Genomic DNA, 15222 nt, shown 5'->3' with positions numbered 1-15222 from the left:
AATACACCATACTTCTTGTCTGAAACCATGAAAGCATGAAGAGAATGAAAAATGAAATGCTTAAAGTGTTGAAGGAAAAAGTCACCCATCTAGAATTCTGTATGTTTCAAAAGCGAAAGAGAACTGAAGATTTTATCAGACAAATAAAAAGTGCATTTCTGTATGACCTTCCCTGCAAGAAATATTTTTTAAAGCTTTTTTTAAAAGAAAAAAGAAAAGTTTTTCAAACAAAAGGAAAATGATGTAGGTCAGAAATTTGATCTACACAGAGAAAGGAAGAGCCTCAGAAAAGATGAAGTTAAATTTTTTTTCTTATTCTTAATTGATCTAAAAGATAACTGTTTAAAGTGACAATATTAACGATGTATTTAGTGGTCATAGACATAGATGAGTGAGATGAACAACAGCAGCACGATAAGGCCTGTGAGGGAGGAACTGGGGATGCCTTAAGGTACCAGCGTTACATATGAAGTGCTGCAGTGCAATTTGAAAGTTGTTGCTGGTGGTGGTGTTTAGTCACTAAGCCGTGTCCGACTCTTTGTGACCCCATGGACTGTAGCCCACGAGGCTCCTCTGTCCATGGGATTTCCCAGGGGAGAATGCTGGAGTGGGTTGTCATTTCCTTTCTCAGGGAATCTTCCCAACCCAGGGATCAAACCTGTGTCTCCTGAATTAGCAGGCAGATTCTTTACCACTGAGCCACCAGGGAAGTCCAATTTGAAGGACTCTAGACCAGATACTAAAACCGTTGTAAACTCTAGACCAGATACTAAAAAATAAATAAATAAATAAACAAATAAAATTGATACACTAAGAAAGGAAACAAAGTGAAATCATATAAAATGCTCATTTAAAATCAGACAACATGCAAAGGAAGGGAGGATAAGAGCATTATTGCATAGGTGAAGCCCAGGAGATGTTTTTAGGGTGGTGACACTATTCACTAATATGCTGTAATGGTGTATATATGACACTATGCATTTGTCAAATCCCATAAACTTTACAGCCCAAAGAACGACCTTAATGTATACAACTTTTTAAAAAGTATTTAGGAGTTCAGGGGACCCCATGATGAAATAAGACTATGATAAAAGATTATACCTGTAATAAAAGTGTGAAACAACCTTACTGAAGGGGGTGGGGAGAAAAGATGGGGTTTTCTTAAGTAGCTTAGGGGGTTTCCTAAGTAGTTTTGGGGATTCATGGGCTCTAGAACTAAGCATAAAAAGAACTGTGCCATAGCACTGTACTTCAGCTGATAAAGGTGAATCTCATGGACATATGTGTGAACAACTTGAGCCACAGTTTATTTGGCACTGTAAGCTAATGGATGGATGATTGTGGGAGTCAGGTTTCTCAGTGTTGGTCCAGAAGGTTACAGACAAGGAGAAAAAGCTAGAATGATCCACATGGTAAAGGCTTAAAGTTGGAGACATTAGCATGTATTTGTTAAGCTCACTAGAGTATATGTGCCTTTGGGGCATCCCACATGGCACTAGTGGTAAAAAAATTCGCCTGCCAATGCAGGAGATTTAAGAGACACGTTAAATCAATCCCTGGGTCAGAAAGATGTCCTGGAGTAGGAAATGGCAACCCACTCATGTTCTTGCTTGGAAAATTCAATGGACAGAGGAGCCTGGTGGGCTACAGTCCACGGGGCCACAGAAAGTCTGACCCTACTGAGCGACTGAGCTCATAGATGCAGTTGGATATAGGATGTCTACATAAGCGCAGATATATTTATAGACACATATTAGAAGGCCTGCTAAGTCGCTTCAGTCGTGTCCGATTCTTTGCAACCCCATGGACTGTAGCCCTCCAGGCTCCTCTGTCTGATTCTCCAGGAGTGGATTGCCATTCCCAATGTCCTTGCTCTGTCAGCAGAGAATTTCCAGCAGCAATGATGCCTCAGCAGTGATAGCACATCAAGCGATAGGCACAACCCTGATTCTGATTTCTAATATCGATATCCAGTACAAGGCACCAGACTCCTTGGAGAGCTGCTGATTCTAAGTCTGGAGTAGTAAATATATAAGATGAGCCTGGGACATCATTTAGGGCCAGAAAATTAGGTAGTATTAAAACACACAGTGATGGAAATATATCAAAGGGACATAGGAAAAGCTCCCAAGAACCAGAGTTGGAACAACTTGAGCCAGAAAATACATAAAATAGTATTGGGTTATTACCCAAAGATTGAGGACAGAAGGAGAAGAGGGCATCAGAGGATGAGGTGACTGGATGGCATCACTGATGCAATGGATGTGAACTTGGGCAAATTTCAGGAGATGGTGAGGGACAGAGAGGCCTGGCATGCTGCCATCCATGGGGTTGCAAAGAGTTGGACACAACTGGGTGGCTGAACAACAACAATAACCCATAATGTAAAATAAATATCCATGGGTTCATACTGATTTAAATAAATGGTTGAGTGAATAAAGAAAAGATGAAGAGCAAATAAATTTCCCATGGGGAAAAGTCCAAATAATTTATGTAGATACTGTGTCTTTGATGAGGTGCAATTATCTCCTCTACTCAAAGTGGGGCTACACTGAAAGTGACTCCCTGCCAAGGAGGACAGTGTGGATGGAGGAAAAATAGGGGAGTGTACCTGAGTCAGGTGATAATGGTTAAACTCAACAGGGATAAGCCATGTTGATGAGCTGTGATGAGTTGTTCAGATGCGAAGTTGTATCCAACTCTGCAACCCCAAGGACTCCAGCACATCAGGCTCCCCTGTCCTTGACTGACTCTTGGAGTATACTCAAATTCGTGTCCATTGAGTCAGTGATGCTTTCTAACCATCTCATTTTCTGTTGCCCCCTTCTCCTTTTGCTTTCAATCTTTCCCAGTATCAGGGTCTTTTCCAATGAATGAGCTCTTCGCATTAGATGGCCAAATGAGAATACATATGAACTCTGGTCTTCCTTCCCAAAACCCATCATCTAATCATGAGGAAACATCAGACATACTGCAGTTGAAAAGACATTCTATAGAATACCTGACCAGTACTTCTCCCAACAGTTGAGGTCATTTAAAACAAAGAAAGTATGAGAAACTTTCACAGCAAGAAGAGCTTAAGAAGACATGACACCCAAAAAGAAGATGGTATCCTGGATTGGAGCTATAAGTATGGGAAGTCCTAGAAAGCATATCCAACCCAGTGGGTATAAGCATAATTAGGGGCCAGATTGTGAACTTGAAGTAACTTATCACAGCTGTTGTTTTTTAATATTGGAGATATGTATGATGCTAGAGCTGGGACAGGAAACATGCAGGATAAGGCTGAAACCTCTTGTCCTTCTAGAATGCAACAAAGTCATCATGCTTGATAGTCACCTCTAAAGAACTCAGAAGCCACACTGAAGAAGCTTCTACTGTCCCAAAATGGAATAATTAGAGCTGTGGTGTGGATAACTATTAAAAGAGTCAATCAAATATCAGCAAATATTTTAAACTTTTGAGTTTATAACGACATTTTTAAGGGTTGATAACTTTTGGTGGATGGTGGGGAACTGACTTGTAATACTTAGGCTTCCCTGGTGGCCCAGTGGTAAGGAAACCACCTGCAATGCGAAACCCGGGTTCGATCCTTGGGTCAGGAAGATCCCCTGGAGAAATGCATGGCGACCCACTCCAGAATTCTTGCTTGGAGAATTCCATGGACAAGGAGCCTAGAGGCCTACAGTCCATAGGGTCACAAGGTGTGGAACATGACTGAGGAACTAACACACACATACATTGGAAACCACTGAAAAGGAGAAAAGAAACAATTTTATTTTCTGTCTTTCCTGCATGAACTGCAAGATCAGGTGAGTGGAAACTCATAAAATTATTCAAGCTGATACAATTTAAAGGAATTACAGAATTAAAATATCACCATTTTCCAACTTTCAATGAATTAATTGATTTAGTAGTTGACAACACAGAAAAGACAAGCAAGTCTATCTCCTGATAGAAGAACACAAGCTGATAGTCTCATCAAAGGGATCAAACCTAAGTCTGGCCAGGCCTTTGAACTGGGTTCTTAAATTGCACGAATCATAGGAGACAGAAGATACTGGATGAATTTACAAAAGTAAAATCCAGAATAAACAACAAGGTCCTACTGTATGGCACAGGGAACTATATTCAATGCCTGTGATAAACCATAGTGGAAAAGAATATAAAAGAATGTATATATATATGTGTGTGTGTATATATATATATACACATTCTTCAAAGTGATTCAAACTGAGTCACTGAGTCAACTATATTCAATAAATTAAACTTTAAAAAATTAAAATCCAGATAGTGAGATCAAAGGCACATTTTGTTTTTGTTGTATAGTGGCTAACTTGTGTCTGACTCTTTGCAACCCCATGGGCTGTAGCCTGCCAGGCTCCTCTGTCCATGGGATTTCCCAGGTAAGAATACTGGAATGAGTTACCATTTCTTTCTCCAGGAGATCTTCCCCACTCACATCCCTTGTATTTGCAGGTAGATTCTTTGCCTCTGAGGGAAGCGCCAAAGGCATATCAGTTCAGGTCAGTTCAGTCACTCAGTCGTGTCCGACTGTTTGCGACCCCATGAACCGCAGCACGCCAGGCCTCCCTGTCCATCATCAATTCCCGGAGTCTACCCAAACCCATGTCCATCGAGTCAGTGATGCCATCCAACCATCTCATCCTCTGTCGTTCCCCTTTTCCTCCTGCCCTCAATCTTTCCCAGCACCAGGGTCTTTTCCAATGAGTCAGCTCTTCGCATCAGGTGGCCATTGGAGTTTCAGCTTCAACATCAGTCCTTCCAATGAACACCCAGGACTGATCTCCTTTAGGATGGACTGGTTGGATCTCCTTGCAGTCCAAGGGACTCTCAAGAGTCTTCTCCAACACCACAGTTCAAAAGCATCAATTCTTTGGTGCTCAGCTTTCTTTATAGTCCAACTTTCACATCCATACATGACCACTGGAAAAACCATAGCCTTGACTAGATGGACCTTTGTTGGCAAAGTAATGTCAAAGGCGTATACTCCTTAATTAATAAATTGCAAGGAAAGAGGTAAAGAGAGAACCTGTAGATTTTTTATAAAGACTTACAAGATACATAAAATTTAGCAAAAAATGGGCAAGACAGAACTGTAGTGTCTAAAACTGGATGCTAAAATTATAAAGAAATAGGAAGTGATTAACAAGGAGTGGGAGAGAGGATCATGACTGGAACAGGAGACATGGATGCACTTTTGAAATGCCCTGCAAAGTGCTGTTTCATGAACTGAGTGGCCATTACGAAGGCAGACACTTTCAAATAGCTAATTAAGCTCTACTTATGTGGTTTTCTGTATTTATGATTCATTTTGTAATTTTTTAAAAAAAATGTTTTAAATGAGGGAGAGAGAGAGAAGCAAGGCCCATGTACCTCTTCCACATGGAGCTGGGGAACCCTTCTCTATTGTGAGCTAGGTATGTTCTAGATGCGGAGGTTACATCACTGAACAGAAAATGCAAAAAAAAAAAAAGAGAGAGAGAGAGACAAAACAACAGCAATAAAAAACCCTTCCCTTCTGAGCCTTATCATCTAGTGGAAGGACATAAAGAAATATAAAGTATATGCATATGTCTAGATGTATATGCTATAAATGTAGCTACTTATATGCTGTGTATGTAGATATATATGTAGATAGGTATAGCCTACATATGTAAATTTGTATGTGCTATGGCAATGATATTATAGTGATAATAGTATCAATAACCTCAGATATGCAGATGACACCACCCTTATGGCAGAAAGTGAAGAAGAACTAAAGAGCCTCTTGATGAAACTGAAAGAGGAGAGTGAAAAAGCTGGCTTAAAACTCAACATTCAGAAAGTGAAGATTATGGCATCCGATCCTATTGCTTCATAGCAAATAGATGGGGAAACAATGGAAACAGTGACAGACTTTATTTTCTTGGGCTCCCAAATCACTGCAGATGATAACTGCAGCCATGAAATTAAAAGACGCTTGCTCCTTTGGAGAAAAGCTATGACCAACCTAGATAGCGTATTAAAAAGCAGAGATATTACTTTGGCAACAAAGGTCCATCTAGTCAAAGCTATGGTTTTTCCAGTAGTCATGTATGGACGTGAGAGTTGGACTATAAAGAAAACTGAGCACCGAAGAATTGATGCTTTTGAACTGTGGTGTTGGAGAAGACTCTTGAGAGTCCCTTGGATTGCAAGGAGATCCAACAAGTCAATCCTAAAGGAAATCAGTCCTGACTATTCAGTGGAAGGGCTGATGCTGAAACTGAAACTCCAATACTTTGACCACCTGATGGGAAGAACTGACTCATTGGAAAAGACCCTGATTCTGGGAAAGATTGAGGGCAGGAGGAGAAGGGGACGACAGAGGATGAGATGGTTCGATGACATCACCAAATCGATGGACATGAGTTTGAGGAAGTTCTAGGAGTTGGTGATGGACAGGAAGGCCTGGTGTGCTGCAGTCCATGGGTTCGCAGAGTCAGACATGAGTGAGCGACTGAACAACAACAAAAATGGCAATGAATAAATCAGGATGGGGTACCCCCTGGTACTGCCATAGGAGAATGGGTCTCCTGACTACCGAAGAGCCATGTGGGGTCTAGGATCACAGGGAAAGGATTGGCCTCAGGGTGGTGAGCTGTGTGTGTTTGTGGGGTCCTGTCAGGTTTACCCAAACCCCCTGGACTCCCCTCCTCTCTCCTTCCAGGGAGGACGTGGGTGTGGTCACAGCTGGTGTGTGCTCCCTCTGGCGTGTGCTCCCTCCCGCCCTGGAGCACAGGGCGTTGACGTTCCCCACAAACATCCTTCGAGCACTTACTGTGTGCCGGTCCATGCCGGACACTAGAGATGTGGTCCCTGGCATCATAAAGCTGACAGTCTACTTGGGGGAAAGCCCGTGAGTTGAACAACTGTAGCGGAATGCAATAACTCATGATAGCACAAGCGTGCGGTGAGGTGGGGGGATCAGGGCAGCTTTCCCAGAGGGGACGCTGACACCTGAACCACTGCCTGAAGGTCTCTCCCCAGTCATGACAGAGACATGAGACGGAGGCCAAGAGGGGCAGGGAGAGAGCTGGAATGTGGGTTCTGGAGGTGAGTGATGTGTAAGCCTTGCAGAGTAATATGACTGGTCAGCAGAGAAGACGTCACTGAAGCGTTTCTTTTTAGTTTTTTTTTGAAATTTTATTTCTTTGTTAATGGCTGTCTGGGTCTTTGTTGCTGCACTTGGCCTTTCTCTAGTCGTGGCTAGAGGTGCTGGTCTTGGTCGCGGTTCACGGACTTGCTGCTGCGGCTTCTCTTGTTACCGCAGAGGGGCTCTAGGGTGCGTGGGCTTCAGTTGTGGCACCTGGGTTTAGTTGCCCTTTGGCATATGGGATCTTTCCAGACCAGGGAATCAAACTGGTGTCCTTGCATTGGCAGGCAGATTCTTAACCGCTGAACCACTAAGGAAGCCCCACGGAAGCATTTTAATCCAACAAGGGACGTGATTGGGTTTGTGTTTGGAAGGGATGGATGATGATGGGCGAGGATGAGGTCTGCAGTTGGGAAGACTGTTTGGGAGGCACTGGCAAAACTCCAGATGAGAAATAAGAGGGACCAGACAGTGAAAGAGGAGTGAGCCCGAGAGGATGAACTTGCTCCGTACTTAGGACAGAGAGTTGACAGTTTCCAGGACTGACTGTGTAGGGGGGATGAGGGTGAAGGAGGAACCCAGACTGGACCTGAGGACCTGCACCTGGGACAGAAGAAGGGGTCACCGTGCCCCATCTTTCCCAGCTGGCCTTCCCAGGAGAGGTGACCAAGGAAGGTGAGCCACCTTCATGCCCAATTCCTGGGTTCCAGGGGCAAGAGATCTAGAACCTCACCTAGCAGCTGACTGGATGAAGCCTCTGACTCTGGGGTACAAGCTGAAGCCAGGAACAAAACACCAGCCAGGGTCTTCCCTGGTGGTCCAGTACTTGAGACTCCATGCTTCCAATGCAGAGGGTGCAAGTTCGATCCCTAGTCAGGAACTAAGATCCCATATGCCGTGCAGGGTATAGCCAAAAAAAAAACCTTTCTAATAATAAAAAAAAAATAAATGAAACACCAGCCAACACCCCAACCTCACTTGCTCAGTGAAGAAAAAACACTGACAGTGAAGACAGCTTCCAAGTTTGAGCTCTGACCAGACAGCCCACGTATGTTGGGAACTGAGTGGCCCGTGGACCCAGACAGCCCAGCCTGTCTTCACTGTGAGCGCTTTTCCTCTCCAACTCACTTTATTTCTGATTGATTCTCTGAGACTGAACAGATGGTAGGTGCCTTGCAGTTGCCTTTCTTCCGTCATGGACTCTTTAGCAGATGAGCCAATCTTTGCTCATATGACCACAGCGAATTCCCAGGCCCAAAGCAAAAATTAATGGACCCTGGCAAAGAAAGAGAGTGCTTTGCCTGGCTCTTTCCTTTAATTTCCGCATGCCTGCAGCTGTTCCTCTCCCAGAAGGGGAAACTGAGGAAAGACCAGAAGATACCTTTTGTAATTAGAGAAGAGTGTATCTAAGTCTGCATGCATGGTAATGAGAGAAAGGGAGGGATGGAGGGGAGAAAGGGAGAGGGAAAAGGTAGGAGGGAAAAGAGAGAGGGAGCAAGCAAGAGAGGGAAAATAGAGAGGAAAGAAAGAGGCACAGGATCTTAATTCTTTCTGTGCATCTTACTGGCTGCCTGTATGTATTATACTTGACCTCTCTGAAGCCTGTTTTCTCATCTATAAAATAATGCCAGCTTCCCAGGGTTGCTATAAGCATCAAATGAGCCACACCCATTTTGATAAATTCTGACTCCCTTTCCCTTCCTGAGTCATATTTCCACCTAATCAAGAGGCTACAAATACTGACCTCTCGGGATTGCTACGAGGATCAGATATACCTCTGGACTCATGGGCTCTTTGCCAGTTCTAAAGTGTGGTATGAATGTCATCTTTCAGTCTGCATTTCTGTTTTCCTGTTGCACCACCAGCCACCATAGGCTTTTCACTCATTTCCCAGATCCCTGTCTCCCCAGCAAATGCCCAGTTATGATACCAGCCCACACCCTGTTTTAATGACATACTGCAAATTAGAACTTAAGGTCTAGAAATGTTTTGGATGGAGCTGTTTACAAATTCTTTGTCATTCATTTTCAGATTCGATTTCAGAAATGAAAGGTTTCCTTGCCTCTCACGTGCATCAACAATGCAAAAGAAAATTCAGAATCCCTGATGCCTGAGTAGCTCTATAATTAGATAAAAATTGCAATTGATGTTATAATGTTTACATGTGCAGAAATAAATGAACGCTGAAGAGCTGCTGCAGAGATTTGCAGAGGAATGTTTATGTAGCACCAGTAGCTTGCTTAGAAAGCCTATCTTGCCATTAATATTCTTCCCAGAGATCTTTAAAATGCTTTTACTGATTTTTACCATGAATAGAGAAAGAAAATGAATGGGTTTTTTTTTTTAGCTCTTATTATGTGCTAAGCATTACATTGCTTTATTATTTTACCCTCAGAGCCTCCTTTAAGAGGTGGACTTAAAAATCCTGGTTTTGCAGATAAAAATAAGTTACTGGGAAAAAAAATTTAAGTAAGATGCTCAGAAGAATTTGCTACCTTGCCCCAGGTGTGTTATTGGCTGTGTTTCAGAGCTACTGGTTCAAACACACAGGGCTTTGCTCTTAGCTACCTTTTACCTCCTGCCCATCAGGACTTCCTGGGACGACCTGAGCTTCCTTGCTTAAAGGAAGAGATGGTCTGGCCAAAAGGAGAAGATGACCAAGTCTCTTGCCACCGGGAAAGTTAAGGCTCTAGCTTCCTGAGCATCCCATCCTCCTTCTGGATCTAGAAGGAGGAGAGGACAAGCATCCGAACTTTGCATAAACACTGACCTCTGCCCTCTAGGAAGAACCAGGTCCACTGAACACCCCAGATGAATGCGGACCAGTAGGGCTGGTCCTTCCTCCTCTTGTAAAGGACGCATCAGGGAGGGCAGGCAGAGGGGCTGAAGTGTGGATAGGAATACAGCCTATGGAGGCTGATGAGAAGAGAAAAAAAGCAAGTCAGTGAGTATTTATTGAGCACTTTCTGTGTACTTAGCCTTATGCCAGGGCTTCGCAGGTGGCGCTAGTGGTAAAGAACCCACCTGCCAATGCAGGAGATGTAAGAGACATGAGTTCCATCTCTGGGTTGGAAAGATCCCCTGGAGAAGGAAATGGCAACCCACTGTGATATTCTTGCCTGGGAAATCCCATGGACAGAGGAGCCTTGCGGGCTACAGTCCACGGGGTTGCAAAGAGTCAGACAACCAAAGCAGCTTAGCACAAGCACAAGCCTTATGCCAAGTGTCTTGGAAGAATCCAAAGAAAGCTGAGCCTTGAAGAATGACCAGGATGTCCCTGCCCTGCACCCCACCACCACCCCCCCCAGAGAGTGAGAAAATACAGAGGTAGGAGGAACGTTTAGGGCATGTGCTTGAGGATTGCCCAGAGGGTACAGAGAGGTGGGGAAAGAAAAAAGGCAGCGGTGAGAACCTGCCAGGCCGGTACACCATGCGGAGGTCTGTAGACCACCCAGATGGCAGCCTTGACCTTCAGAGTCCAAGTCTCCCGCTGAGCTGCTTTCAGACTCCCCCTTGCCTGATTTGCCTCTGCCTTCGCTTTGGAACAAGTATTCTCAGCGGCTGCCTCACATTATTAAGCTGCATCAGCGTCAGCCTTGGAATTGGCCCCTTCTCTCCTGGGAGCACCTGACAAAGTGATCTGCCTGACTTCTTCGTCATTTGCCTCCCCTGGGTGCCCAGGAATAATGGTGTGTTGTCAGGGCGTGTTTTTCCACCCTGTCTGGGGGGAAGTTTCCCATCTGTGTGGAGCCCTCTGGGAACCCACTGCTGCACAGACCTTCTGTTCTTACCTTAAACTCCTGCAGAGACTTCCCATCAAGGTGATTCATAAAATCAAAACTGTGCAGGCATTAAAAAAAAAAACCCTCCAACAGCGATATCTGGACTATAGGAGAAGTCATTTTCCAGCCTTCATGATGGTTGACCATGCAGAGGAAATTGACAGTCTACACACTGGTCACTCCCATTCTTCTGCTACTTTGCCCACATTCCCCAATCTTTCCTCCCTAAAATCCTACTCTTCAATCTCCAAGGCCTAACATGAATGTCACCTCTTCTGGGAAGTCTTCCTTGATTTCCTTTCTTATTTTTTTAAATCATGTTTGTTGATTACCTTTTCTCTATCACAACACAGTATGTAATAGTTCATCATTTGCATATCCATATTCCCCTCTAGATTATGATCTCCTAGAAGATGGGCAAAATGTGTCTTTCATCTTGGTACCCCTGAAGAAGGGTACCCTAGGAAGAAAGCTTGTTGAATGAATAAAGATCACAATGAAACCACAGAAACAAAAAAGATTACTGCAATCATGGGACCTACATTACTCACCAAAATGGCTGGACTTAGCAAAGTGGTGAAGCAGAGTGGACTTTCAGTCCTAACTCTAAAACTTACCAACTCAGTAACTCCTGGGGAGTTGGTGCTCTCTGAGCCTTAACTCTTCATGTGAAAAAAGAGATCAAAAGACCTCTCAGGTTTGTTCTGAGGAATGGAAATGAGATATTATGCATTGATATAAAGTGCTCAGCATGTGCCTAAGGACATAATCAAGAGCTCAATACGGTACTTACGCTAGTGTTAATCATAAGAAATAAGAAAATCTAGACAAGACAGTAAGAAGTGGTAGCGCCAGCAGAAGATGGGTTCAGGAATTTCCCTGGTGGTCTAGTGGTTAAGACACTGTGCTTCCACCACCGGGGGCACGAGTTCAGTCCCTGGCTGGGGAAGTTCTACATGTCGCATGGTGTGGCCAAAAAAAAAAAGAAGGTGGGTTCAACTTCATTCACTCAATGTACATTTATTGAGTTCCAGTCAAAATATTAAAGCCAAATGAATGAACTTCATTTTATGGAGGAAGGAACAGATGCGAAACCTCCTACCACGTCCCTCAAGACACCATGTAACAGGCAACAGTTCACTGGCTAAAACAGAGGTAGGGAAACTTGAGGTGCCAGCAGAGGACCCAAATGGCTGGGCAGAGTAGAGAGAACAAAGGATAAATCCCCAAGGAGAATCCTGGTGATAAGTTGGCTGATAAGGAGAGGAAGCAGATGCCTCCAGAGATGGGGTTTTAGATCACCACCTGACACCCAACAGAGGTGCCCAATAGGCAGGAGCTACCATGGGACATAGCGCTGAAGCTCCAGATGTGTAACTGGGAGTGATGTTGAAGCCTTAGGCAAATATGAGTCATATATACCCACCTCATTGGAAAAGACCCTGATGCTAGGAGGGATTGGGGGCAGGAGGAGAAAGGGAAGACAGAGGATGAGATGGCTGGATGGCATCACCGACTCGATGGGCATGAGTTTGAGTAAACTCTGGGAGTTGGTGATGGACAGGGAGGCCTGGTGTGCTGCAATTCATGGGGTCGAAAAGAGTCGGACATGACTGAGCAACTGAACTGAACTGAACTGAACTGGTACCCACCTCCCACACAGCACATAGTGTAGCCTCTGCAAACTGTGATAATCACTAACCAAACTGAGCCACATAGAGAGGTGCCATGTTCAGTTCTCAGTATGGGAGCAGTCATGGGGGTAAGTGTTTCCTAACACCCACCTTGAGGGGGAAAGGGCATATGGAGCTCTGCCACAGCCAGAGTACTCAGATAAAATTCCAGTGGTGTGTTGCCTTGGCAGCAGCTGCCAAGTGAGAAAGAGGAATGATGAAATAAGTGGGAAAAAATGGGCAGAAGCAATAGACCAAGCCCAATATTTGATGTTCATTGCCAAGTTTCTCAAGAGAATATTTTATAGGGATGGATGTAATTTTTGAAAAGTCTCTTGTTAATAGCCCCTTTCCTGGGCAAACAGAGCTTTAGAGGAATTATTGGGTACAAGGAGAAGGGAAAGGTGATTGTGAACATGATTGTCAGGGTTGCACAGTGAAGGGGGATCCCACCATTAATGCCACGCGACCCAACATTCTGTGTTTCCCGCAGGGTGATGCCCATGGCCATCCAGTTTTCCATCCTGATCATGCTGCACTCGGCTCTGGTCCTCATCACTACAGCGGAGGATTACAAGTGTTTGCCCCTGGTCCTCCGGAAGACCTGCTGTTGGATTAATGAGACCTATTTGGCCAGGAACGTCATCATCTTTGCATCCATCTTGATTAATTTCCTGGGCGCCATCCTAAATATCGTAAGCATTGCAAGTCCTTTGGTGTCTAGTGTGTAGTCAGGAATGAAGAGTTTATAGAACCTGCAGCCTCTGGCATTGCCTTCCTTGGAACTAATTATTAAAGCCTTCATGTATCTGGTCAAACCCCAAGTTCAGGGTTAGAGAAAGAAGATGTGGCTATACTGTCAGAACCGTGCATTTTACTGGTGGAAAACGGTGGTGGAGGTTATTTGCTCTAGAGGCACTGCAAGTGCCCTTAGGTTTCTGTACTTCAGTGGCCAGTCAATTAAAGTCGTAAACAAGAGTTATTCCTCATTAAGTTTCCACCTGCTGTGTGCCATGCTCTGAGGGAGGAGCTGTCTGTGCTCTCCGTATTTAGTTCTCGCACAAACCCCGTGAGGTAAGTCTCTTTATCCCCACTTTACGGCTGAGGAAACTGAGGCTCAGAGACATGAAATAACTTGCTAATAAGGTCTGTCTGACTCCATGACTCACGCTCATTCTCGTTAGCCCAACTGTATCTCTGGGAGGGGAAGCGGGGAGAATGGAAATAAGTAGCTGTCATTTATTGAGCACCTACTGTGTGCCACAGGTAGGTATTATCGTTCCCACCTAACAGATGCGGAAGCTGCCTTTCAGGAAGGTTGAGCATCTTGCCTATGACGTTCTAAGAGTTCATACCGGATGTGACACATCGAACTCAGATGAATCTCCAACTGCCATATTTATCACTGTCTTTAACTTGGTGATCCATGCTTCAGTGAATTCATATTCTCTCTAGAATGGTAACGTGGTAGTTATAGGCATTTTCTGTGTCTATCCCAATAGTCTTGTGTTGTTCATGGTTTAGGAACCTAGATGTTTAGGAGAGATTTATCTGATTCCAGGCTTTGAAAATTGAAGGAGACTAATTAAGGCATCATCTTGTGGCCAAAGCCATCATTGTGTCCTTTGGGCCTGAGGGAGGGTCTCCAAGTGTTCAGGGAGCCCAACTGTTGGACAATTGTCAGCCCGTAAGTCAGAGATTTACACTGCCTGAAATCCATTGTTCACACTGGACCAATAATTACCTAGTGTCCACGTTGCTCAAGCTCTGTGGTTGGCCTGGTTGTAAAGAGACTATGGGACAAAGAAAAGGGGAATCATAGTCTAATTAAATTCCTCATCTAATGAACATTTTATAGATGACGGCAATTAAAACCAGAAGTCCTTAGTCATTGATCATGGACTGCAGAGCTGTAGCCAGGATCTCAACTCTCGATGAATCAGATGTTTCTGGGGCATCCCAGTGACTGTAGGTCACGGTTGCCACTGGGGCCAACTGTCCCACAGTGTTGTGGGAGGAAGTTCAGAGGCTTTGGAGTCAGATAGACCTGTGTTCAAATCTCACCTCCACCACTTACCAGCTCGGTGACCCTGGACAAGTTACTTTACTTCTCAGAGTTTCATATTTTCCAGTTGTAAAATGGGGATAAAAGTAGTGGCTACATCACAAGAGGGTTGTGACACCTGTTTTGTGCAAAGTGTCTGCCACAGCCTAGGCATTCAGCCAGTGGTAGCTATTCTCTTATGAGTGCTAAAAGATCTCCTGCAGCAACTTCTAGTCTAGGAAATGCCCACCACCCCAGTGCTAAGAGTCTCTCTGGAAAGCATGCCCTGTGGGTCCCTTGAGTCCCCCCAGCTGTTCATGTGGAGACAGGCTGTGAGTGTTCCCCACCTGGTTCTCTCTTCCATGCCCCACAGGCGCACTCCAGCGACCCTCCATGATGGGGCTGGTGGAGCAGTCTTTCCCTAGTTTCGTGACTAGCTTGTGAATTTTTTTTCTGAGCCAGTCCTTTCTTTAAAATGAAACAGAAGATCCCAGCGGGCTTGCATTCTGAAATCCAGCCCCTCGAGGGCCCGGTCTGCCACAGTTGTTTGCCGAAGCCCCGCAGCAATAGCACAGGACTCCGTCT

At 44.6% G+C, this 15222-nt stretch overlaps 1 protein-coding gene across 4 annotated transcripts in view; it reads left to right on the top strand.

Annotated features, from left to right (window-relative positions):
- The window catches only part of ADCY8 (adenylate cyclase 8), a 226878-nt gene that overhangs the window by 162656 nt on the left and 49000 nt on the right, over positions 1–15222 (top strand). For all 4 annotated transcript variants that reach the window (XM_043484063.1, XM_043484064.1, XM_043484066.1 and 1 more), the window contains one exon: positions 13087–13288. In XM_043484063.1, coding sequence (XP_043339998.1) covers positions 13087–13288 — 202 coding nt within the window. The remainder of the gene's footprint in view (positions 1–13086; positions 13289–15222) is intronic.

This window comes from Cervus canadensis, chromosome 12 (genome assembly GCF_019320065.1).
Source record: "Cervus canadensis isolate Bull #8, Minnesota chromosome 12, ASM1932006v1, whole genome shotgun sequence".
NCBI classification, from domain to species: Eukaryota; Metazoa; Chordata; class Mammalia; order Artiodactyla; family Cervidae; genus Cervus; species Cervus canadensis.
Note: the sequence above shows the minus strand (reverse complement) of the source record. Positions and strands in the feature narration are given on the sequence as shown.